At 39.7% G+C, this 23,546-nt stretch overlaps 1 protein-coding gene across 1 annotated transcript in view; it reads right to left on the reverse strand.

The window, feature by feature from the left end:
- Positions 1–6,079: 6,079 nt before the first annotated feature.
- EPAS1 (endothelial PAS domain protein 1) overlaps positions 6,080–23,546 on the reverse strand; it is a 75,778-nt gene continuing 58,311 nt past the window's right edge. Inside the window, exons 7-16 of the mRNA XM_079298020.1 lie at positions 20,392–20,498; positions 15,800–15,947; positions 14,829–15,037; positions 14,317–14,504; positions 13,361–13,471; positions 11,229–11,710; positions 10,006–10,129; positions 9,799–9,916; positions 9,075–9,266; positions 6,080–8,421 (exon numbers count right to left, since the gene is read on the reverse strand). Coding sequence (XP_079154146.1) covers positions 8,270–8,421; positions 9,075–9,266; positions 9,799–9,916; positions 10,006–10,129; positions 11,229–11,710; positions 13,361–13,471; positions 14,317–14,504; positions 14,829–15,037; positions 15,800–15,947; positions 20,392–20,498 — 1,831 coding nt within the window. The 3' untranslated portion in view covers positions 6,080–8,269. The remainder of the gene's footprint in view (positions 8,422–9,074; positions 9,267–9,798; positions 9,917–10,005; positions 10,130–11,228; positions 11,711–13,360; positions 13,472–14,316; positions 14,505–14,828; positions 15,038–15,799; positions 15,948–20,391; positions 20,499–23,546) is intronic.

Consider the following 23,546-nt stretch of genomic DNA (forward strand, 5'->3'; position numbering starts at 1 on the left):
GGAACGTGCAGCAGCCTCAGCCACTGCGCTTCTGGCCCACGGCTCCAAGAGCAGCAGTGTCTGCTGGGCACAGCCAGTGCCTGTCCTGCAGCGTGCTGGCTGCTCCCATGCCAGCATCAGGAGTGCCTGTGGAGACCATGAGCTCCTGCCATAGCCTGCAGAGGACCCATTTTTCAGGGTCTTGTGGATGGTGGCACCTTAGCAACCCCTTTGTACCATAGGTTTTGTAGGCATATGAGATTTATTTCCTAGGCGTGAGTCAGGACACTGTTTTTCCTATAAGAATCAAAATACTCTTTGAGATGTTTCCATGGGAAGGGGGGAATATATGGGAAAAAGGGAAGGGGGGAAAAAGGAGGATCACTTATTTGAGCAGGTTTTGGGATAAGTGTTTTGAGTATGGCCGTTGTGGCAGTCTGCCATCCAGAGGCACCTGTTGTGGCTCTTGAGTGCTGGGCATGGGCACTTTTCACTCTGTTTATTATTTTCAGTGTAGGTTTGTGGAATTTGTGTAATTTAGCTAAGTGTGTGTGTTTCTAATACAAACCTCAGTGCAAACAAACCCTGCCCAGCAGGGACTATTCCAGAAAGAAGAATGTTGACTTGAATATTCCCTGTTCCCTGTATTTCCAATGAGTTCCAGATATTTCATTGGTTCCTGGTTCCTCTGCTGGTAAACTAGACAAGTATTTTAGTGACTTTAAGATGATTTCTTCTTTGCTATGAATGGGGGAAGGGAATGTTAAAGAGGGGAGTTTGAAGAAGTCCATCTAAAATTGAAAGTAGAAGTCAAGTCGTTTATTAGGTGTATTAAGATACAATTGATGGTTAAAATAGCCAGGTTTATGTCCACTTTTCAGAGTGCTTGAGTGGCTGTTTGCTGAGGATCTAGGGAAGGCAAAAAGGGGTGCTGGATAAAAGAAACCCACCATGGAGTTGTTTAGGGTGTTGCCAGTCACTAAATAATCTCTTCTGCAGAAGAGAGGTTTTAAGAGAGAAGAGGGAGTATTGGTGTCACTTTTTGAGATTTCTGTGATGATCAGAATGGCTCTGAAATAGATCATACTGTGCACTCCAAAAACTGACTAAAGATTAAAATGGAAGTTATGAACAACAACCTGTGTTGAAAGGTGTAAATATGTTAAAAAATAGCATCTCTGTAGTCCAGCAAGGCACTGGAAAACTCATGACGATGTTTGCAGCTGAAATGAAAATTAAAAAGAGCAACCTGTTTTCCTGGTAAACTTCCACTGGTTTGATTTCTGTGAACTCCAGTGTGCTCTGGGGGCTGCAGTTAAGGACAGCACTATCTGTGTTAACAGTAAAGCGACAGACACAATTAGTATTGCCTGCTCTTCCAGGAAAAAAGCCAATGGATGTCATGCGACGGATCTAAAAATGGATGGTGACGACATCCATTTTATGCTTCGTTTGATCCAGTGTTATACTGTTGTGGTGCTGCTGTGTGGAGGAGGGGCTGAACTAAAATAATATGTATTTGTATTGATCATAAGGCTCATTATATGAGGCAACATTTGTGGCTTGCCACTTAGAAGTTCACATAACTTCTGCTACAAAATAATGTCAGGGAGCTGTGTGCTTTGGTCTGGGGGTTTGACAGTTGTGGGTTTTTTGTATTTGTGCTTTCTCCTTCTATCTCAAATTTGGTGTTTACCAGCATCTTGAGAAAAAGAGGAAGACTTTCAGGCTGCTGGGTTTGTTTGATGTTCTTTTCCCACTAGAGAACATAAAATATAATTCAATTGCATAAACAGTTGTAACTGCGAAAACGCATTCCTGCCAATGTCTTTAAAAAGAGCTTTGTTATGGAAAATTCTTCTGAATTGGCGTTGTAATCACTTTCTTGTCATTCTCTCCAGTGGACGTAAAAGTGGGTTTTATAGACAGACAGAGAGCCCCATGGATCACTCTCCTCTGGGGCACCTCAGGATTTTCCAAATTCTGTGCAGCCAGACTCTGGTGTGAGTGTATAAGAATTGCTCAGGGCTGAAAATATTGAGGGATAAATTGGACTTGAAAATCACACCCTCTGTGAGTTTGTTGGTGTCTGTCAAGTGCATAGCAGCATTTGGCAGCAGTCTAACAAGCGTGTGCACCTATATCTGTCTCAGACTTAATTCTTGTCCTGAACAAGCCAAGTACTTGTATAGGAAGAAGGTTTGGGGAGCCACAAATATGGATTCTCTTCCCACTGTTAGTGTTAATTCTGTGGGGCTGATAAGACTAAAAGAGCAAACCCATCCTGCTCATCTTATGGCTGGGAAATTGTTCTGGCTTTGCAGATCAGAGTTCAGCCATCTGGGGAATTTGCTCAACTCTGCTCTCGTTTCCAAAACTGTGGCATAAATTATGTGTTCATCTGAAATGTGTTGGGATTTTTCTTGAAGCACCGTGTCAAGGGGCTGATAAAAGACACACTATTTTCTGTGAGCTAGAAGAACCTTTTTCATTCATACCCCACCACTGCTTGCTTGAATAGCAAATGGAAATAGGCTGTGAAAAATGTCTGAAATGACTCGGGGGTGGTATTGCAGCTCTTGGGAAGGTGCACTAACTTCTTGTGAGAGGGAACATTAAATCTGCTTTCATGTCAGGGAAAAGATCATGACCTGTTATGCCCAGTGGTTAGAGTGGGAACCAGAGAAGCTGAGGTTCGGTGAAAATGGCTGTGAGTCCGGCTGACCCCCATATCAAACAGGCAGTCAAGGCAAGAACATGATAAGAAAGAAGCCACACTGCAAAATTCTTGCTGAAAAATGCTGCCTGCAATGAAGGCTATGTAGACATGGGACAGGTTGGAGCAGGTTTGTCAAGAGAGGAAGGTGAGCTGAGCAAGGGGAAGGCAGCATGAGGCAGAAATCGGAATGATGAAAGCATAGACCTATGTATGGACTGGGGCTAGTGGAAGGAATGGCACTGGGGTTAGAGGAAAGGACAGGAGTCAGCTAAGAAACATGTTTAGCTGTTGAGAGACTAGAGGACATCTGATGTTTATGGATGAACAAGCCATCAAGATGGTAGTGCTGTGCTGCTGTGGTTTATCTAGGATCTTTGGTCCTGGAGCTATGCACTAGAGGGGGTCAACAATAAGCCTGGAGGAGGCAATGCTTGAGGTAGTTTGTTCTGGTTTGCCTTTGCCAGTGCTTTGGAGAGACAGCTTCAGTCCTTAGAACTAGTGCTAGTCCTTCAAAATCAACATCCAAACCCCAAATATTACAGTGTGTCTGGTGTGACAAAGTCACTCTGATTTCTGATGCTAGTGCCTTTGAGGATCTAGCTTGGCAGTTTTGTTTGTAATTCCAAAACCTAAACACAGACTTTTCAAGAGAGGAGTTTGGGGGATGTTTTTTTTTTTTTCAGATAGTGCCCAAGTAGTGACACAGCTGCTGCTGCCTCCAGCATGTCAAAAGCTGGTGTTGGTTGGCCTGCAGGTAGTTCTTGCAAGCCAGGCTCATGAATGTGCTGCTGTTCCCTAATGAGACATCCTAACCACATTCCTAACTGGGAGGCATGACTGAACAGAATTAAGCCCTTGATTACAGGAATTTAGGACTTCTTCAAGGAAAATGTTCCATGCAAAGCCTGTGGCACATAACAATTTTCCAAAACTTCAGGTTGGCTTTCAGACAAACAACAACAACAACAACAAAACAGTAGCTAAGGTGTTTAATCACTTAAAAAAAAAATTATTTATTCAAATGCATTTTTAATGTGAACACCCAAAACTGGGGTATGTCCCAGTTACTGGAGCCTTCTGATGGTGTTTTTGTTGTATCAGTTATCTAAGAAAACATCAATGAATTGAGCTTGGAGCAGCAAGAATCCACATCTGCCTCCCCCACAGGCAAGGGTGGGCTCAGATACAGCCCCAGGAAACCAAAAGGCAGCCTTTGTGCTGTGTGTTGGTTTGTGCTAAGGGAGCAGGACGGGTCTCTGTGACAGACCTTGTTCTAATAAAATATTGTTAAGGACTTGCTTTTTTCTTAGAAAATTTTTCTTCCTCCCTTGGGAAGCCTATAATTAGGAGTTGGAGGGAAAAGAAAAACTAAGATGTTTATTTAGATGTAGAGGAATATTTCCAGTTCTCCACTGCAGCACTTAAAAAAAAAATTAAAAATATATACACACACAGACATATATGTGGTATGTCTGTGAACAGCTTTATAAAGCTTCTCATGTAGAAGTAACAGATGAAACCTTTACCACCTAGAACTGGAGCATCTGTGTGTTAGTTTTCTGTGTGCTCTGCCTGCTGCTCCAAGTGAGTGTGATGAATCACGTAGTGTCTGCAGATCTCAGTAGGGCTTAGGAGCCTGTGTTTCCAGTGAAAAGACAGTTGGACTTTGTTATCCAAGTTTTCTGGGCTTTCTTGTATTTTTATTGCTAATCACATGTTGAGAATTCCCTATTGTGTTTTCTTACAAGCATTTCTTTGATAGACATCATCAGTCTTACCTGAGTGAATCTTGTGTTCTAAGAAAAATAGTTGCTTGCTCCTTTTAAATAGATGATAGAATTGATAATCAGCCAGAAACTGAGACCAGCCCAAGTCATGAGAGCTTGGCAAAACAGGCCAATTTTTCAGCAGAATGTAATGAGTATTGAACAACATTGTTGGGATCTGTGCTGTGCTGTTCAAGATACAAAGTCTGATGCCAAGAAATGGTGCTTTTAGGCAGTGAAAGATGATGTACGCTGAATTTTAAGCACTTCTGCTGGCCTACTGTGGAGAAAAAAAAATCTCAAAGCCACCATAAATCCCTGTTCAGCAGAATAAAACTCAGCTATTAATTAATAGGTTGCATTGTGTTTCTGACCAGGGTTTGGGTCTTTGGAGTATGTAAACTGTACTGTCTGAGTTTAGCTGTCCAGGATGTTCATATATGTGAGGAAAAAACCACTAAAACTCACTAACATGAAAAATGTTTAGCTATAGAGGGGGAAAGAAAAAAAGGCAGCTCAAGGCACTAACCAGTATGTTCCTTCAGCTATTTGAACATGGGAATGGTGAATGCAGGACCCTCTTAACTATGAAAATGTGAGCAATCAGCTGTTTGGACACCTCAAAAAATAATGCCTGACAGCTCTAATTTATATTAACAGTTAGCTATTAGACTCTTCAAAAGATAGAAGTTGATCTTAACAGTTGATCTTAAATCTATTTCAGAGATTTTTTGTTTTTTGTTTTTTTTTCCAATACTCAAGTTGGATTAGGATCTGCTATGCTGAGTTAGTCCTGGGGACACTTGGACAAAGACTAAGGGGATACTTTACCTATACAAAACTCTCCCTTTTAATGTTCATTACAACAGATTTAGAAGCAAGGATTTGGTTTCTACTCCTACTGAGTGTCCAGTTTAAGAAAGGAGGTAACAATAGCCCACTGTTGCAGGCTCTTCACAAGGTTTGCTGCTGCTTGAGCAGCTCCCTGTGCCTGTGTAGGCACTGCATGTTTCAGAGGCAGTTATCAGAAGGGTCAAGCATTAACAACTTCCACACAGTGCTGAAGTTCAGGTCCATGTTTGGAAATTAATTTTTAAAATTTTTAATGTGTCTGTCTCCTACTATGTGATTGGTGTAATTACACAGGCAAAATCTGTATAAAAATGTTCTATATGGAAAAGGATTGACATGTTTAACAGCAGCATTTGGATTAATGACTAGAGTCAGGGTGAAGCAGATGCTTGGAAGGATTCCATGGGGAAAACCCATTAGCCAAGGCCTTGCAAAGACTGCTAGAAGATGGTGGCTTCTGTTTCTCCACCAAAACTCAGGTTGGGACCTGTAGCAATTCAGCCTCTAAACTGTGATTTAGTGGACTTAAGGCACCCTCATCTCCTCAGGTAGGAACACAGTTTTGAATTGGAAGCAGCAGTCTGAGCCATAGGACAAATTCCAGAAGGGCTGTGGTCTGTAGGGCATTAATTCTTCATTGGAGGAAAGACAGGCCAACTCTATAAACTTGTGGATAGTATGGACCTTTGGCAGGCTCCTTCCCAGCTCTCAAACGTGGGTAACATTTGATTGTTCTTTCAGTCTTCAAAGATGAATGCAAACCTTTATTTTCTATAAATAATTTAATAAATACTTTTGTTTTACAATGATACAACAAATAACAAATTCATAGCAAATGACTCACAAAGAATTTAGGATCAGTATACTTTAATAAGGTATCAGTGTCAAAATACATTTCCTTATCAAGTTAAAGTTCCCATACAGTTATAATATTGTCAATAAGAATTCAGCAATATAGATTATGAAATAATTATGATAAAAAGTATGATTAATATTAAGACATGGAATATTTTTTCAGAGTGTTTTAGTAAACTGTTAGGGTATAACATTTTTAATGCTGAAACTACACAAATAAGAAACAGAAGAGCAGTATTCAAGTGTCTTTAATCCTTTAAGCCTTAAAGTCTGTGCCACTGCAAATTTGTCAAATCTGGATGGCCAATTTTCATCATCTGTTGATGCTTACAATAAATTTTTTCACACAGTAGTAACTTCACTTTACGAGTAGATTAGTTTTTGTAATAAATTCTTGAAAGATTGCCTACAATAGGGAGTATATTTTTTTTACATCATGTACCCATAACAAAAAGGTCTTCAGCTTTTCTCGTGTGGTTAAGACTTGCTTAACACAATGAAGTGCTTTATGAACCCAAGGCTCTCTCTCTCTATGCAAGTGTCAGTGCATGATATAAAGCAATTTTATACACCAGGCTTCAGCAGAGTCAGAAGTCTCAAAAATATATTTTTGTTCCGAGTTTCTGGGCCAGATTTTTACCTTTAGTACTTTGCCACTGTTTCATTTTCTTCAGTGAATCTACAGTGATTTATACCAGTGGAGGAAACAAGATAGATCCCAACACAGATCTAAGTCTGTATGTATTTTCAAGTCAGAACTGCTCATCTGCCTTTTATTCTAATATTTTTTGCTGTTTAGAGATGTAATTTTAAAGTTTCAAAACCCTTTGAAAGCATTCAGAGCCCTATTTTTCAAATATGTGCACGACAATTAATGATAGTTGGAAAGGAGCTCTGAAAATGTCTGGCTGCCTTTTAATGACTTTTTAGCTACTGATTAATGTAAGGCAAGTAAAAATGAGAGACCTCCCTGCTGGCTATTCATCTCACTATGCAATTCCTAATTCTTTTTGTCTAATTATAACTGAGTTAGCTTAATACAGTGGGAAATACTATTTTGAGATTTGTGGATTCAATATTGCAATTATATTGATAGCTAGCATATAAAATGAAAAAGGGTAACATCAATCAGAGGTGTTAGTACGAGCCACTGCTCCAATTCCTGAAATATCAGCAACATCATAACAAATACTACAAGTTTCTAGCAGAAACAGCTCTTAAAGTAATTGTGTCATAGATACAGCAAAAGTACCAAGAGATGATGAACAACTGACCCAGAGAGAGATAATAATTAAAAAGAATCTGTTTTGTGTAAAAAATAAAGGCAACAACAAAGAACAAAACAAGAAACCTCAACACAAATGAAAACACAGGCCTAAATCCTCCACTGGGGTAAATCTGTAGGACTCCCTTGGCTGTAGAGCAAGCCAGGTTAAGGCAGCTGAGAATGTGGTTTGCTTCTGAGGAAAAAAGCTTAAAACGTGCAACTTTCACAGATACCCACAAACATTGCATTTCACCATTCACATTTCTTTCAACAAAGTGTATAAAAAGGAAGGAAAGGGATGGGAGGCAGAAGGCTGGGATTTTTCCTTAGTATGCTTTTCCAAAAGTTATTAAAGTTACAATAAAATAAATGCTGAAAAATATAAAGACTCAAAGGATTTTAATTTGGCAGATCAACAAAAAAACTGTGGTTGGAGATCAAATTTGTTTCATTCATCTTTGGCAATAAAAATATATCTTTGCAGTACTGCAGCCAAAGTATCACATGATGAGGCATTTATACCACAGCTTTTTATTAGCATGAAATTTGAAAAAAAAAAATTCAGAATATAAATTACAGGTAACGAGATAAGGGGAGGGTAATCAAACTCTCTAAACACCACTTTAATTGCAATAGAGAAAATACAGTAGATGTATTTCTTTAATATGAATAATAAAGTGAGTAACTTCAAAAGGCCACTATTTGGTAACGTGGACAGGTTCGATATCTACGTAAAATCCTGTAAAAGTGTACTGGTATTAGAAATTGTCTACTTGCAAAAATACATTTGAAAGGCAGCTGTTTGGACAGTGTGTGGGGTGCTGGGGCTGCTCAGGTGGCCTGGTCCAGCGCCCGGAGCAGCGCGCTGCCCTGCAGCAGCGTGGAGCCGCCCAGCACCGGCACGTTCACCTCGCAGTCATACCTCGTCAGCTCGGGCAGCGAGTAGGGCTCAAAGGAGGGCCCCAGCAGGCGGCTGGCCAGACCTGCAACACAGCAGGGAGTGAGTTAAGTGCTGAGACCTGAAAGGGCGCTGGCTTCCTCCCACCGCCTCTGTTTGCGCCGGTTTCGTTCTGTTTTATGTCAATGTGCCTCAAACCAGCAGCATTTCCACGTGTCAGAGCAAGGCTGTGCTCTGCCCCTCCTTAAACTGCTGAAAGGGTGTCACACAAACAAGTGCAGGTTTTCACATCTGCCCCCCAACTGAGATTGTTCTGAGAAAAGCTGTGTTGGTGCAGATGAGGAAAGTTGTAGTAATAGACACGGTTTCTGACTTGACACCGCTCCTCCCATGTATTATAAAGAACAGATCCACCCCTTTAACTTACAAACTTCCATATCAATGCTGCAGCTAAGTTCTACAATAAAAAGTACAATAATTTCCATCACAAGACAAGAGTATGGATGGAGGATAACAGGTCCTCCAAGGTGAAAAGGTGTTAAGTTTAACTGATATGAAGGATAAAAATATTTTTCTCATATATTATAAATGTAAACACTACAGTTTCATGCTAAACCACAAAACTAATTTTTTGTGCTATATTTTGACTTTTATAATTTGTTTTTTATGACAAAAAAAAGTGTGGGTTTTGGAACAAAATACCAGCATTTTCCAATCTCTGTGTTTGACAGCTCTTACCTGACGCTTTATGAGCTGGCTGGGTACTGTAGTCCTGACAATGGGAACTGTAAAACAGAGGGGGAAACGCTCCTGCTTTCAAATTCTCACCCAGACTGTCACAGGTGGGTTGATGCTGATGCTGATGCTGCTGCTGTTGCTGCAGTTGATTCATTGGTTGGCTCAAACCTCTTGAGTTACAGAAAAATTCATCTGTTATTTAAATAGTAAGAATATAAGAGTTAAATTGAGCCAGTCTAATAATTATAGCAGATAATAGTGATCCAAAGCAAAATGAACCTCGAAGTGATGGTGTTACAGCATAGGCAAATCTGCATCTTAGCACAAAGAAAGTCTAGAAACAGCCCCAGCTCTAGCAGCCATACAGTAGTCAAGATATGCTTGTGTAAGGAAACACAGTGTTGTAGAGAAACAGTATCTGTTCAAGCTCTGAGATATTCACACCTTGGATCTGCAGGAGGTAAACACAGCTCCATTAAGCTGATTTCTGTTCCCTCCAAAGCAAGTGTGTGAACATATGTGAAACCAACTAAATGGTATTTATCAAATGTACCTTTAAATTGTTCAGCTCTTAGTGACAGAACTTGATCTTGAATTTTAGCTTAGTATAATATTTACAGAGCTTATTTACATTTCCTTTTGAAAGAGCTTTTTTCCCTATTCAGCCTGTCTTAAAATGGTGTTTCAATATGTAACATTGCAAAACCACTTTCTTTTGTCTTACCAGTAAGAACACTTGTGCTGAGAGATTTCTTTTCTGTAACCAAGGAACAGTTTTCCCCCTTGAGAAATTTCATTCTCTTCCACATTAAGTGAGATGGGTTAATGACAGATGGATCTCCCTAGAATGAGAAGGGAAGCAAAACAAACAATTACACTAATGACCACGGTGAGTCCAAAGTTGTGAAGGGAATGTATTTGTTGTAATTACCCCACTCAGCTGTTGCAAGGCTTGTTCTTCATAATCCAGTTGTCGCTTCAGTTTCAAACTGTTAGACAGAGCAAGTCTTGCTGGGTTTATATCTATGCCTCGTTGTCCAAAAGCATCCAGGGGCCTGTGGAGAGGAGATCTTTGTGAGTGCACAAAGAAGGAAGGCCAGTTGAAATAATCTGGTTCATTTATAGAGATTCTTCTTTCATTTAAGGACATTTAAGGTATCTGAGTTTTGGCAGTGGACAGATCTCAAACATCAAATGTTTTTATTTCCTTTTATTAGTCATCCCACCATCTTTAGAAACTTTTGACGTTTGGGATCAAAGACTTATGAAAATTTAGCATAAACAGCCTGTAGGGATCTCCAAGCAGACAAAAAAATACTGTGGAAAAGAAAGTAATGTAATTCTTAAGAACTGGATTTGAGAGCCATGCATTTGAAGCCTTGCTTTACATACTAAGTATGAACACACGAGTTGTTGACTGGGGACAAACCCTTTCTTTCCAGATGCATATTCAGACACTAGTATTTCTGACAACAAGTAATCCCAAAAAGCAAACTGTACAATTTCATGTTTTGAAATGACTATTGGTATTTTATGTACTTCTTGAACATGTCAGTGTGAGTAGCATTAAAAACTCAAGAGCTGCAGAGAAACTTCCAGCTATGACACTAGAAACTCCTAGGACTGCACCCTCTGATCTACATGTCATTGCATACTGTTCACATGTGTAAGAAAGCAAACAAAAGGGTTGTAGAAAAAGACCCTGTAACTTAAATCTTGGCTGAAGTATTTATATATGCCAGCAATCCTGTTTTTATTCCTCTCTCTCCCCCATTTTCTGTTGTGCAGAAAATATATGCAAGGTAAGAAATACATGTATGTCCCTGCTACTGCTGGACCAATAAGTCTTTTTTTTTTAATTGCATAAAGTCAAGCATGCTTTGCAAAATTACTGGTGTAATTTTAACTGGACCAGCAGGAAATTCATTTGCGTATCCTTACAGGCAATGAAAAATTAGCCCACTTCTGCTTCCTCCAGACTCACTGCCACTGGGAGAGCACCACATTAATTTCCCCAGAGCTACAGTCTGATGCCTATCACAACAAATTGTTTCAGCTGAATTGAGAAAAAATGATTTTCAAGATTATCACCCTTCTCATTTCCCAAAATATTTTCTGGGTAAATATACATAGTTATACCACAGAAACACGTACCTTTTTTTATATATGGGCACCCTCTGAGAAGTTATTGGTGGGCCTGAGGGGGAACTCAATAGGGATCCTGAGTATTTATCCATCAGTCTCCATTTTGCAGGAACATATTCTAATGGGGGATCAGGTGGCCACTGGGTATTTGGTCTTCCTCCCATTGAAGACAGGGGAGTGCTGGCTTGGTCATGGTATGGTGGCAGTGATGACCTTGTATTGTTGAAGAACATCGATGACAGGGAGCCATGACCAGAGTTAATTTTTTCATTTGATAGCTGTGGGCAATATTTCTCTGTGAGGAATTGATTCTGTGAAGTAGGAGCGAGAGTTTGGAAGATGGTACTCATGCTACTTAGACTCTGCTGGGTATTTTGTGCACTTTCAGAGAGAGGACTTTCTTCTTGGCAGATGGGGCTGAGTTGGAAATCTTCTCCCTCCATAGGAATGTAAGGAGCCAACGTTTCAAGGTCCAGTTCATTAAAGTCAGTCTGTGCAAAGATAAAGTAAGTTCATAAAGAAACTGTAAGTTACATAGTTGTGGCAGTTAGTGCGAGCTGGAATACTAATATATGCAAAGTTGAAAATCACTGTATGCCAAATTTACCTAATGAAACTGGCCAACTCCTGTTTAAAGATGTCTTATTTCTATGCTAGCATACATGTTCATAACATCAGCAGCAAAATTTAGACAACAAACTGAAGGAAGAAACCTCCCAGAGGAGCAATCTTTGTTAAAGCAGCTTGCATGCAGCCTCCAGCATCACTGTGATCTGAAGTAGATATTGTTTCACTAAGCTTTGAATAACTTGTCTGCCAAGACTCTACAACATGTGGCATGTAGTTCGACCTAAGGCTTTTTCATGTTAAAATAGAAAACACAGCTTTCTCATAATCCAGCCACATAAAAAAAAGGTGTCTAAAAATGTGAGGGTTGAAAAAATTTAGCCAGAAGGACACTATCACACTTAACTCTGTATTCTTTTTTCTTGGAGGACTAATCATACCCACATTCACTTCTCTTGGTTTGACCAGAGCTGAACACAGAGGATAATCAATGCTGGCCCTCAATCAGCTCATAACATCCCTGCAACACTTTTAGAATATTCATTTTCCTCACCAAAGCAGCTGATGTGGTGGGACACACCTGAGCAAGCAGATGCTGAATCTGACAATACTGAAGTTTGTACATGTAAAGTCTTGTAGTGAATTTCATCCTGCTCCACATTTGTTTCCTATCTGTCCACTCTTGCTTTCATTTCTATGTCCAGACTAAGATGAAATTTCTTCAGAACATAGATTACAGCCTACCTAAGCCTGCAAATTGTGCTGGAAATAGAAGTACCTAATTTGGGCCCCAAACTTTCTGTAGGATTAATAGATAAAATGAGTGTGAGGTCTGTGCTTCCAATCAGCAGTGCCTGTTCCTTTCTCTTGACTATAAAGTATAAGCTCTTCACAAAGGCATTTTGATTAAGTATGCTGAATCAGGCCCACACCTTTTAATCACTAGCTCACTTGCTGTAATGTTGCAATAGTGGGTTTATTTATTCATAGGGGAAATTTCTACACTTACATCATTATTAGAATGCAGGAGATGGAGACTGTGTTACTTTATGTGTAATTTCCAAGTCTCTCTGAAAATCTCCAAGAGGCAAAAGAGGAAGCATATACCTAAAATGAGTTTTCATTTTGTAGTTAAAGGAGATGTGTGTTATGAGGGGCATTCCTCCCTCATTTGTTGTTTCGCAAGAATTAGTTTATTTTGTTCTAGAAAGGATGTTTACTCATTAGTCATTTGGCTGGATTTAATAACAAATTGCTGCTGCTTATATTCCTTATCCAATCTACAAAACCTTCCAAGTTTTGAAAGCTCTCTGGTGATCCTTTCTTCTTTCTTAGCAGTGTCACCACAGTCCACAGTGACACTCCAAACCTCGTGTTTCAGAGAATTAGGGACAGAGATTGACATGGCAGCTTTTGGAGGTGCACTGTTTTGTTAATGTGCATCAAAGATTTGGTGTGCATGTGCAAATGCAGTTTAAATGCTGCATCCCAATATCTGCACACACAACATGCAGCTGTATTGTCTACTAGCAGGAGACTGATCTTGGTGGCTTTTGGAAGAGATAGTTCATTACCTGGGAGGTGCACTGACTTTTTGATTCTGTGTCCATGGCAAAAAGTTTTTCAATCACCTCGATCTTAAAATCTTCATCCACAGAACTGTAATAATCTCCTGGGCTGCTGGGCTGCATGGAAATAACATTTTGTTGTAAGCAGGAAGACAACCACAGTACTGGCTTAGCATCATGCCATTTACACCATGCTGTTATTCAGTAACATCTTTCCTACGAGAAGTGAATGGACAGACAGTACATTTAGTGTGCTCAGAACACAAAACTGTCCACTTCTATCAGAAGCTTTTCTCTGATACAAAATTGTCAGTACAAAACATAAGCACCTATTACAGGAATCTAGATGTCATCCTATTTTAAATGCTTTTTGGCAACTTAGACCAGAAACAAGAAATGTACACCATTAAATACTTCTGTCAAGAAAGAAGATGCTTAGCAATACCTCCATGCTTTTCTTAAGATTGGATGACCTCGGGTAAGAGTGGCTCCAGCTCTTGGTGGCAGGGCTGTGGAAGCATGTTCATTTCTTCAGTGGGAAGCTCCAAAGAGCTGCTCTCAAAAGCCTGACTTGGCTAAGCTTCCTAAAAGCTAAAGCTTCTACTTAAGAAAAGGAAGGTGGGTCTGGGGCAGACAATTTTACATTGGCTTTTTATATAAGGCTAACTCTATGAAAGATGGTAGCATGTTCTCCTACTAGTTGTTTTATATGTTACAGTAATTACTGAGGGACAGCTGAGAGACAATGAGGACTGCAATGTGAAGCCAGGGTATTGTTCCCCTTTGCTAGTTTGGCTATTAATTCTTAAGGCATGATGCAGTATAGGAAGGATAGAGATACTCTTGGCCTTGCTAATAAGCAGGGAGACAGGACTTCCAACACAAAAATTCTGTATACATATACTGATGAGATTTTCATACAAAACATAACATACTTTTAATGCTTTTTAATCTCTTCTTACCGTGGAACAGCTACTGTTGCTGCTTGCACTTGGAGTACTGCTGCCAGGTGCAATCTGAGGCATTGTGAAGGATGGTATTGTCAGTGTTTCACCTTGAGCAGGGTGGCTTTTCACTTCCACTGGCCATGCTTTGTTTGGTGTCAAAACAGCATTGGTGAAGGCAGGGGCTTCCTCAAACTTCTGTGTTCCTGGATGGGGTTTTAACAATATGAATGAATACTTTTAGCTGGTGCAGTGTTATGATATAACTGCAGCTATTCATTAAAAGTAAACACTGCTCCTAGTTGCCATGACAATATGTTGGCATAGACTTAATGCACGTTATTTAGTCAGCAAGAAAGCCTGATTCTGCTCTCATTCACAGAAATTTTCCACTGGTGTGAGCATGTGGGCTCTTTTAGCCATTACTCCCAATTTGTACTCACAGCAAACAGACCTTGTCTATTAAGTTTCTAAATGTAGGCTCACATGTGGTTCTTTGTTGCACAAAAATAATTTATACAAATACTAACCAAAATCCAGGGAAATAATGGCATCACCAGGTGTTGGTGCCAGCTGAGCAAGTTCCTCTGGTTCTTCCTTTAGCTTAGTAAACAAGAAGTCACTCTTCTCTGATGCAGGGATACTGCTGTCATAGGCAGTGTTCATTGTCAGCAGGTGAGGCTTGAAGAGTGATTCTGTTTGGTCCATGGAGAACACAACATCGTTCTTCTCAATTTCACTAATGAGAGAGAGAATAGGTTTAGGCATTTTTTACCACGAATATGAAAGATCTTTAAAGATGGATAAAGCAGGCAGCACAAAGTGTCTCAAGCTGGGGCTATAGGAGCATTTTGGCTTCCCAGATGCATGCCAGGCTCTCGACAGGCGAGGCACAGTTCCAGCGTTGCTGAGCACCACCATTTCGGATGACGCACAGAGTGTGGTCAGGACTTCTGTGGGAATACTCAGGGCTTTGTTGCTCTGCTTTTTAAAGGGATGTAATCGAGGCTGTAATGACCAAGACTATCACTCAAATAAGTATTTCCTATTTTGGCCCCAACCAGGAGCAAAAATACTTGAGTTTTGCCAAATGAAGGCAAAACTTTTGATTGGTCCTGATTTTTAAGGCTGTAAACAGCTTCTCCTAGCAACATATGATACAATTCCTACTCAGTTTTATCTCTTGGTCACATCATTAGCAAAACAAAACACATTAGCAGTTGTGTTACACAATAAAATCTTCGTTGCAGACCTTACACTCTGTCAGATGAGCACTGCAGCCGCTCTGCAGAGGAGAAAGGCTGCGGTGTATTTCAACAGCGCCTATGGGAACAGGCATGCCACATTCTTCATCGATGTCTAACATCAGTAAACAAGACTGAACAAACATGACTAAAGTGATTTCAGAACAACAAGGCTGAATAAATAGACCCTTGAAAAGCTCCTCCAGATACTGCCACTCTCCAGCCCGTGAAGGCATCCGTGCGTGCCCTGAGCCCACCTCAGCACGTAGTTGACGCAGACGATGCACTGGGGCTGCAGGTTTCGGGTGTTGTAAATCACTGTTCCCTGGGTCTCCAGCCATACGTATCCCCCGTGCTTGGCCAGCATCCGGTACTGGCCCGTCACTACTTGACCTTTTGTGCACACTGAGAAAAGGGGGCAGAGATACAAATAATGCATCAGGACAGGAACATGCAGCATGTACCACTTGTTTGAAATACGCCCACCGCTGTGTTTTCATGATGCAGAAGTGCACCGAGGCATTTGTGGACAAGGGATGGGCTTAACTTTGGGGAAATTCAGCCATTTTAAACATGAAAGGGGATGTTCATTTGAGGCTTCTACTCAAGACTGAAAATTTGAATTCTGGCATTTGAGTTCTTGAGATGTTCTGAACCTTCAGATGAGAATGAGGAATTAAAAAAATTTAATATAATATCTCAACTCTCAAATAATGCCTGCTGACTGCATGTTTCTTGAGACCCTGTTGTAGAAGTGTCTCAGTTTGAGCTCCCAAAATGATGTGTAGAAAAATGAATTTATTGAGGAAACTACAGTTTCCTTATTTAGGTAATCAATAAATATAAAAATCAGATTATTTAAAAGCTATATTCACTAAGATTTTTTGATAATTGACATATTAAAAAAAAAAAAGGTATAAAAATTAAGAATAGTAAACAGGACTGCTTTGTCTAGACAAGAAAAAAAGCTGAACCACTATATTTCTCCCTCTCCTTGAACTGTGTAGCTCCTCTGCAAGAGCTTGGAATTAACACCCTAGAAGAAACACATCACCATATCAAATAATGTTTATGTCTTTTGAACTATCCTGTGTTTCTCAAATAATAACTGACAATAGTACAAATTTGGTTTAAAGCTTCTAAATGTTTGAAGGGTGAAAGCTGTAGCCCTGCTACCCCCCCAGTATTTCGCAGTATTTGCAGAGAATGAGTTTTGTAGGTTTGGACTTGTGAGATGTAAAGTTTTATCATGTCCTGTCTGTTGTAATTCAAAGCTATCAGTGAAGGAAAAATAATGTCGATCAATGACAAAAAAATTAGGGCTGGAGTAGACAAGCAGTACTTGCACTAGTAAGAGCTTGTATTTGTAAGCAGTTATAGTCATACTGAATAGCAGCAGAAGTGGGAACTGGCTGAACTAAACCTTTGACCACACATTGGCAACCTTTCCTTTTAAACAGCTTTTACATCCAAAAGAAGTATGCCATCAAACTAATGCCCTAGAAATAACACAATCTGACTCAGGAGGACTGGAAAATTGATACTGTGGTCTTTTTGCAGAAAAACTTCTTGTGAATGTGGCTATTAAAGGAAGCTATTTATTGTCAGCCTCTCCTACATTGCCACCATACAAATGTACAAATCCAGGCCTGTGAAACACAACAACTGTTTTGCAGATAATTGTTGCTGTGTTTATCCTTCTATTTCTGAAGTTTGTTTGTTTTCTTCCTAGGAGTATTTAATCATCCTTCATTTAATTTATTTAGACAAAGTAGAACATTACTTTTATTGATTAAATACTTCTGGTGGAACAAAATCAAAAGGCTTTCCTTTCAAAGTGTTTTAGTGACTGGACTGTTCTGCTCTGCTTGTGAAACATAATTACACTGCTTCCTAATCATCAGCTCATCAATAAGAGTCACAGTGTAGGCGCCTGTTACATTACAAAGAAGCTTTTTACTGCTTTAATCTTTTTTATTATTATTATTCAAAGCATGTCATGTTCTGATATAATAAAGTACAGCAGAATCCCTCCATGGGGTAATCTCATAAATTACTAATACACTTGTAACTGCTGACTTTGTTATCAATGCTACACTTAAGGTTCTGCCTTCAGAGTGAACTTCTCACTTGTCTCTTTAGTTATTTTATTTTTACTTTTTATAAGGTATACATTACCTATATCTGTACAGAACTAGTTACATGTCAATGAAATAGGCTCCAATTATATTCTTTGTCTTTGTGTGGAGAGAGGGGGAAGGCAGGGAAGAATTTAATAGAACACAAAACCATTATTCCCTTAGAAGGTTTTCTGAACTTCTGCTAACTGGTGGGCACTGTCAGAATTGATGACTGCATTATTGCAAAGAGATATACTCTATATATAGCATATTTCTAATAAAATTGTTGTTTAATAAATGCAAGTCTGCTGAACCTGAATTTTGAGGCTATTTCCACGTACAAAAGGACAATGGGAAAATGAATAAGTTCTTGGAAGAATGAGTAAGTCTGCATAAGCTCTAGACCTGCTTGGTTACCCTGCATTACACAGCATCTCAATGGCACACATAATGGAATCCAGGCATTTCCTATTTGAAGGGTTTGCCTGTGTTTTTTAAAGTCATAGCTTGCTGTTACTTTGTCTTTGTGGTTTTTCCCTGACTTGGTAAGAAGCCTGATGGTCCCAGAAGACTTGGGAACTATTTTATCTTAGAAAAACTAAATTTGCTGGCAATTTAAACTGTTGTGGGAAATCACATTTATCACAGCAATAGACTTTGGTCCTGTGCTTCCAACAGTAAAAACCTAACCCTTGCTGATCCTGTACTATCATAAATTCTAAGGAATAGTTTGATCCTAAACATTTATAACATGTGCAGTGCCTTGAGGACTTTTACTGGTGTAACACCACCCCTCTAAGACTTACTCTTGCCCTCATTCTGCTTCTTGATCAGACCTTGCACCCTGCAGCAAGTTTGTAGGACATGGGCCTTTTCAGTGGGCACAGATGGCATCTGGACACACACCCTGCACTACAGGAGGGTAAGTGAATCGCTGGAATGAGGAGCAACATCTCTTAATGCCTGCTCACAGTGGGTCCTAGAAACTCTCCAGAAATCTTTACAGGGACAAGTAACTCAGTGCTCCCATTTCATTAACTAGATGGGGATAACCAACAAGGGCTTGCTCACCCTCCCCTTCCTCTTACCAAATGCATTGCCAGCTCCCATTTTATTCCCTCCCTGGTAGTGTCCCATTCTTAGAAATCTTTAGTGATTCAAAAACACCAGTGCAACACACCCCATGATTTCACAGGATGACTTTCAATAGCCCAGCACAGGATATTAACATCCTATCTATAAATATTACTTATTCATTTTTACTGGTAAAAACACTAACATATTACCTAAGAAACAATTTTAAAAAATTAGATTCCCAGATGACTTTCACTGAGTATGGGCTGATCTAGTTTTTCTTTTAAGCAGCTTTGGAAAAAGAATGATTCATATCAACACTGTTTTACAGCAGACAACTTTCATCGCTGCCAAACACTTTTTCAAAAAACATTTCAACTTAAAACTGTCCTGAATCTTTGCCATTGGAGCTAACCCCTTAAGGTCAAACAGCTATTCTTTGCTGCAACTTTTCTCTGGGAAGTACAGAAATATTTTCTGTAAGTCTATTTGGTGGCCAATTCCCTGTAGACGTGACCTAAGTCATGGGCTTTTCCTCAGGACAGAGGCCTTCATCACAGCAACTACAAGGTGTGGGGGGTTTGTTTTTGATCTTGCAAGTTCCAGCCTAGCTTTTTAGCTTTGTTTCTATTAAAAGAGCATCTGCAGAGGTTTTAGTGATGTGCTGGTTAGAACTCTCCAATAAACTGGTTCAGGGGCTGTAACAGCCAAGGGTGGGAATTGTAATTTTTGTACATGAATGCACTACCTTGTCTCCAGCCAAAGCACAAACTCTTAAAGACAGAGAGTGAAGATTTAAATCCAATTATTTTACTTTGGATGGGAAGATAGTTGTTATTTGGTAGCAAAAGAGAGACATTCAAAAAACCACTGCAATAAGCTCTTCCTGTTTCCCTTCAGCTCTGTCTGCTGAGTCCAACAGCACACAAGAAAGATAATCACAGAATGGCTTGGGATCTTTAAGGGACCTTAGAGACCATCTAGTTCCAGCCCCTGCCATAGGCAGGGACACCTTCCACTGGAGCAGGCTGCTCTGAGCCCCATCCAGCCTGACCTGGAGCTCTTCCAGGAATGGGGCAACCACAACCTCTCTGGGCAACCTGTTCCAGTGCCTCTCCACCCTGATACTAAAGACTTCATTCCTAATATCTTATGTAAACCCACCCTCTCTCAGTTTGAAGCCATTCATGCTTATCCTGTCATACATGCTCTTGTAAATAGTCCCTCTCCATTTTTCCTGTAGGCTCCCTTCAAGTACTGAAGGGAGGTCCTTCAGTCATCACTTAGGTCCTGATACCTTCTCTTTTCTTTTTGAACAATCCAAATTCTCTTGACCACCAGGAACTGCCCTTCCCACCAGGCTAGAACTGCCTAACTCAGCTTTTCAAATTTTCAGCTGAACCTTGCACTATACCTTAGATAGACAGCGATTCTTCTCTCTAACATCCAAGTTTAGTTTTAATTATGGCAAAACCCAGACCTTCTGGAAGGACCAGCAGCAGATTTCAGCTAGACAAGCACAGTAACCTGGTGTAAATACTGCTCTTGGGGAGTATCTGCACACAAAATGCACTTGGATTTTCAACTATTTATTGAGGTACCCACAATTTATGTTTTACATGCAAACGACAAAGAAAAATAAGAATGTGACTTACAGTTCTGATGACTCTTGGTCATACTCTCTGAGTCCAAGGCATGGTAGAACTCATATGCTGAACGACCCAGCAGCTCCTCTGGATGGTATCCAATCAGCTCTGTTATTCTTGTTCAAGAAAAAAACCCCAAGTATTTAAAATTGAGATCACTGTAGCCTTATGCTTACATGTGCAGGGCAGCTATCAGCTCAAGTCCTTAAACTAACAGAATTTAAAAAGTAAAACAAGAAATTCTAAGCTTCCAAACACATGAGGAGCTATAGAGGACTTCTGATCATATTCTGAAATACCTCCATATCCAGAATAAACTGCCTTGTCCTACTACTAGGATAAAAATTAAAGATGTCAGTGTGTGCACTGCAAGTTTTCCTATGCCTATTGCATGCTATCTCTAATAGAAGATATCGAGTTTTGTTAATGACAAAGTTCTCAAGCTGCCCACTACATGCAGAAGCTCCCAACAACCACCATTCAAAATCTAATATGTGTGTGTGGGGGGGTAGTGGTTGGTGCCACCAGGTTTAAAAGTATGTGTACAGTTTAAAAACACACATAAAAGGGTTAAATCACTACTTTGGGCACTGAATTTAATCAAATAAAAATGGCAGGTAAGAAAGGAAAGAAATGCTCATCTACTTAGTCTTTCCTCACTCATTTGAAAACTTTGGCATATGGATTAGGTTACTTGGGTGACTAATCCACAAACTAAGTAGGATTTTACACAAAGAAAGCTATGATCTCAAAAACTAGACCTTTTTTTCAGAGTCTTTTTGAGGCAAGGCAGGATTTCTCAAGTTCCTGAATCAATGAAAACAGGTCATCAAACTGCAGATGATTTTCTCTAATGAGGGGGTGGAAAGAAAATGCTCTATTTCATTTGGAAATACCAGCACACAGCTTTACAGGAAATATGGCAATTTTAAAAAGTACATTAAAAATTAATTCAAAACCAAAGATTATCTTCTGCTTTACAAGACAGTGATACTCTTGGATGAATCTTCCTACCTCTGAAATTCTTTTAATAACCTGTAATACAGAGAACAGCAGCAGAAGGGATATAAACTGATTGTGGAGCTGTCATACAAACCTTGCAAACCTTTAAAAGCTGGGAGGTTTGTAAGGAATGGTCACATCTTGCAGCACCTCATAGCCATCAGTGGAGGTGCCCAGGTTTTATGCCACATCACTAACTCACTCAGAATGGTTTTATTTGCCACCACCACATTTGATTTGTGGTGCTGCTACTTTTAAGAGGCATCCTCAGATTGGTGTGCTCCCTGGAAGGACAGCTTTGGCCCAGCTCTCTAGACACAAGCATGTCTTTACAAGACAGACATGTAAATACTGTAAAACAAACAGAGCAAGGGCATGGCATTCATCTCCTGGATCCCCCTCCAGCAAGGAAGACACATAAGATGGGACTATTTAGAGTATGGCTTGAATGCCAAGGTATTGAGTCAGCTTTTCCCTGCCTCCACTTCCATAGGACTCTACAGCTCATAGCCCCAGGACACCTTGGTTTTGTCACTCTGAAAACTAGTCTCTGTCCTGATTTCCATGGAACAAACCTGGGTTTATAATACTTTAGTTAAGCAAAAGCTGAGGCTTGTATTGGGTTCCTCTCAAAAACTTACTCTTCTGTTTATGTTTCCAGTTTTATTTACAATTAAAATTAGACCAAACAAAGGGGAAATGTTTTAATCCAGATTTCAATTGTTTTTTTTTACTCTCTTCACTGAGCTTTTAAATTGCATCCCACTCAAATCTAACTTTTTATATATGAAGCCACAATTGTTTTTTTCTTTCTTATTGAAAAATACTCCTCCTAATGAATTGGTCGCCAAAGCTGAGTCACCAGAAGAAAACAACAAATACTGAAAGAGCTCTAATAAAATTAAAGCTCACAAAATACAGTTGCTGCTTGCCTTTACACAGCCAAATGGTGTAAGTGACCACGGGCTTTTGCCAAGACCATGATCTTTAACATCAGAAACTATGGCCTTTGGCTATATAATGGCACAATACCATAAAGCCATTCTGGTTAGTTTGGAGCTCATTGCAAGGGAAGGGATTTTAAAATTCAAGAAGTTCAGTATTTACTCTTAATCCAGTCATTGGGGGATGAGAGCCAAGTGGGGGTTGAACAGAGAGAAGAAAAACAAAATTCAGATAATGGAGAAAAAACAGAAGCACCATGTACCCAGCAGCATTAGTGCAATCCAAATCCACATTACAGCCCACATGGAAGTCAGCAGTGGAACTGAGATTGCAAAAAAAAAAAAATACATTACAGCAGGCTGAGGGACTCTTCTCATATGGGAATTGTAATCTCTATGCAAAATGTATGTATTCCAATCCTGTAATTCCCCTTCTCCAACTGCTCCTTGCTGTTCATAATGAGCACCCTCACTATGAAATTACTCTTCTTGTCATTCCATGGTACAGAATGACTTGTGGTGCAATCCTGCTGTGACAATGTCAAATCTAATTAGATCTAATGTAATCTTGGATGGAAGTTAGCAAGTGGTGGGTTGATAGTATCTTTTTACTACAAGTAACTACATATTACATGAAAAGATAAAAATAAGATATAAAAAAATTACCCACAAATTCCACAACATTGGCTAAGTTCTAAACTCATGCCTAGTAACAGTTATATACTAATGAAGAGTAATTGTTTTAAAATAGTTACTTTAGAAAATAATGATAAGTAGCTAAACAGCCTCTATGCTCTCATTGACTGATCTGATCATCTGTTAACACTATTCAGATTCATTCCACTTCTCTTTGAAGACTCCTCAGATTGACTTTTTTTTTTTTTTAATTATAGAATGTTCCATTTTCCCACTCACAAAACCCTCCTGAAACTGGCTGAGAGTGTTTCCTAAATACATTTTTAAATACCACTATTTTATAAAAAACACTCCAATAACTGTTATTTCTATTACTTTTGGGTGCATAAATGGACCATTCACAGCCCCCTTTATTCCTCCCATTCTGCTGTGGCTCTGAAAAGCTTAAAACAAATCTTGTAGGCTGCAGGCTGTGCAGGACTGGAAATGGGTTAGCTAATTTCATGCCACATTATGCAGCAGGGTTGAAGTGGGCAGATATCCCTATATCCATCACACCCATCCTGTGGCTCTTATCCCAAT

This window comes from Erithacus rubecula (genome assembly GCF_903797595.1).
Source record: "Erithacus rubecula genome assembly, chromosome: 2".
NCBI lineage: Eukaryota > Metazoa > Chordata > Aves > Passeriformes > Muscicapidae > Erithacus > Erithacus rubecula.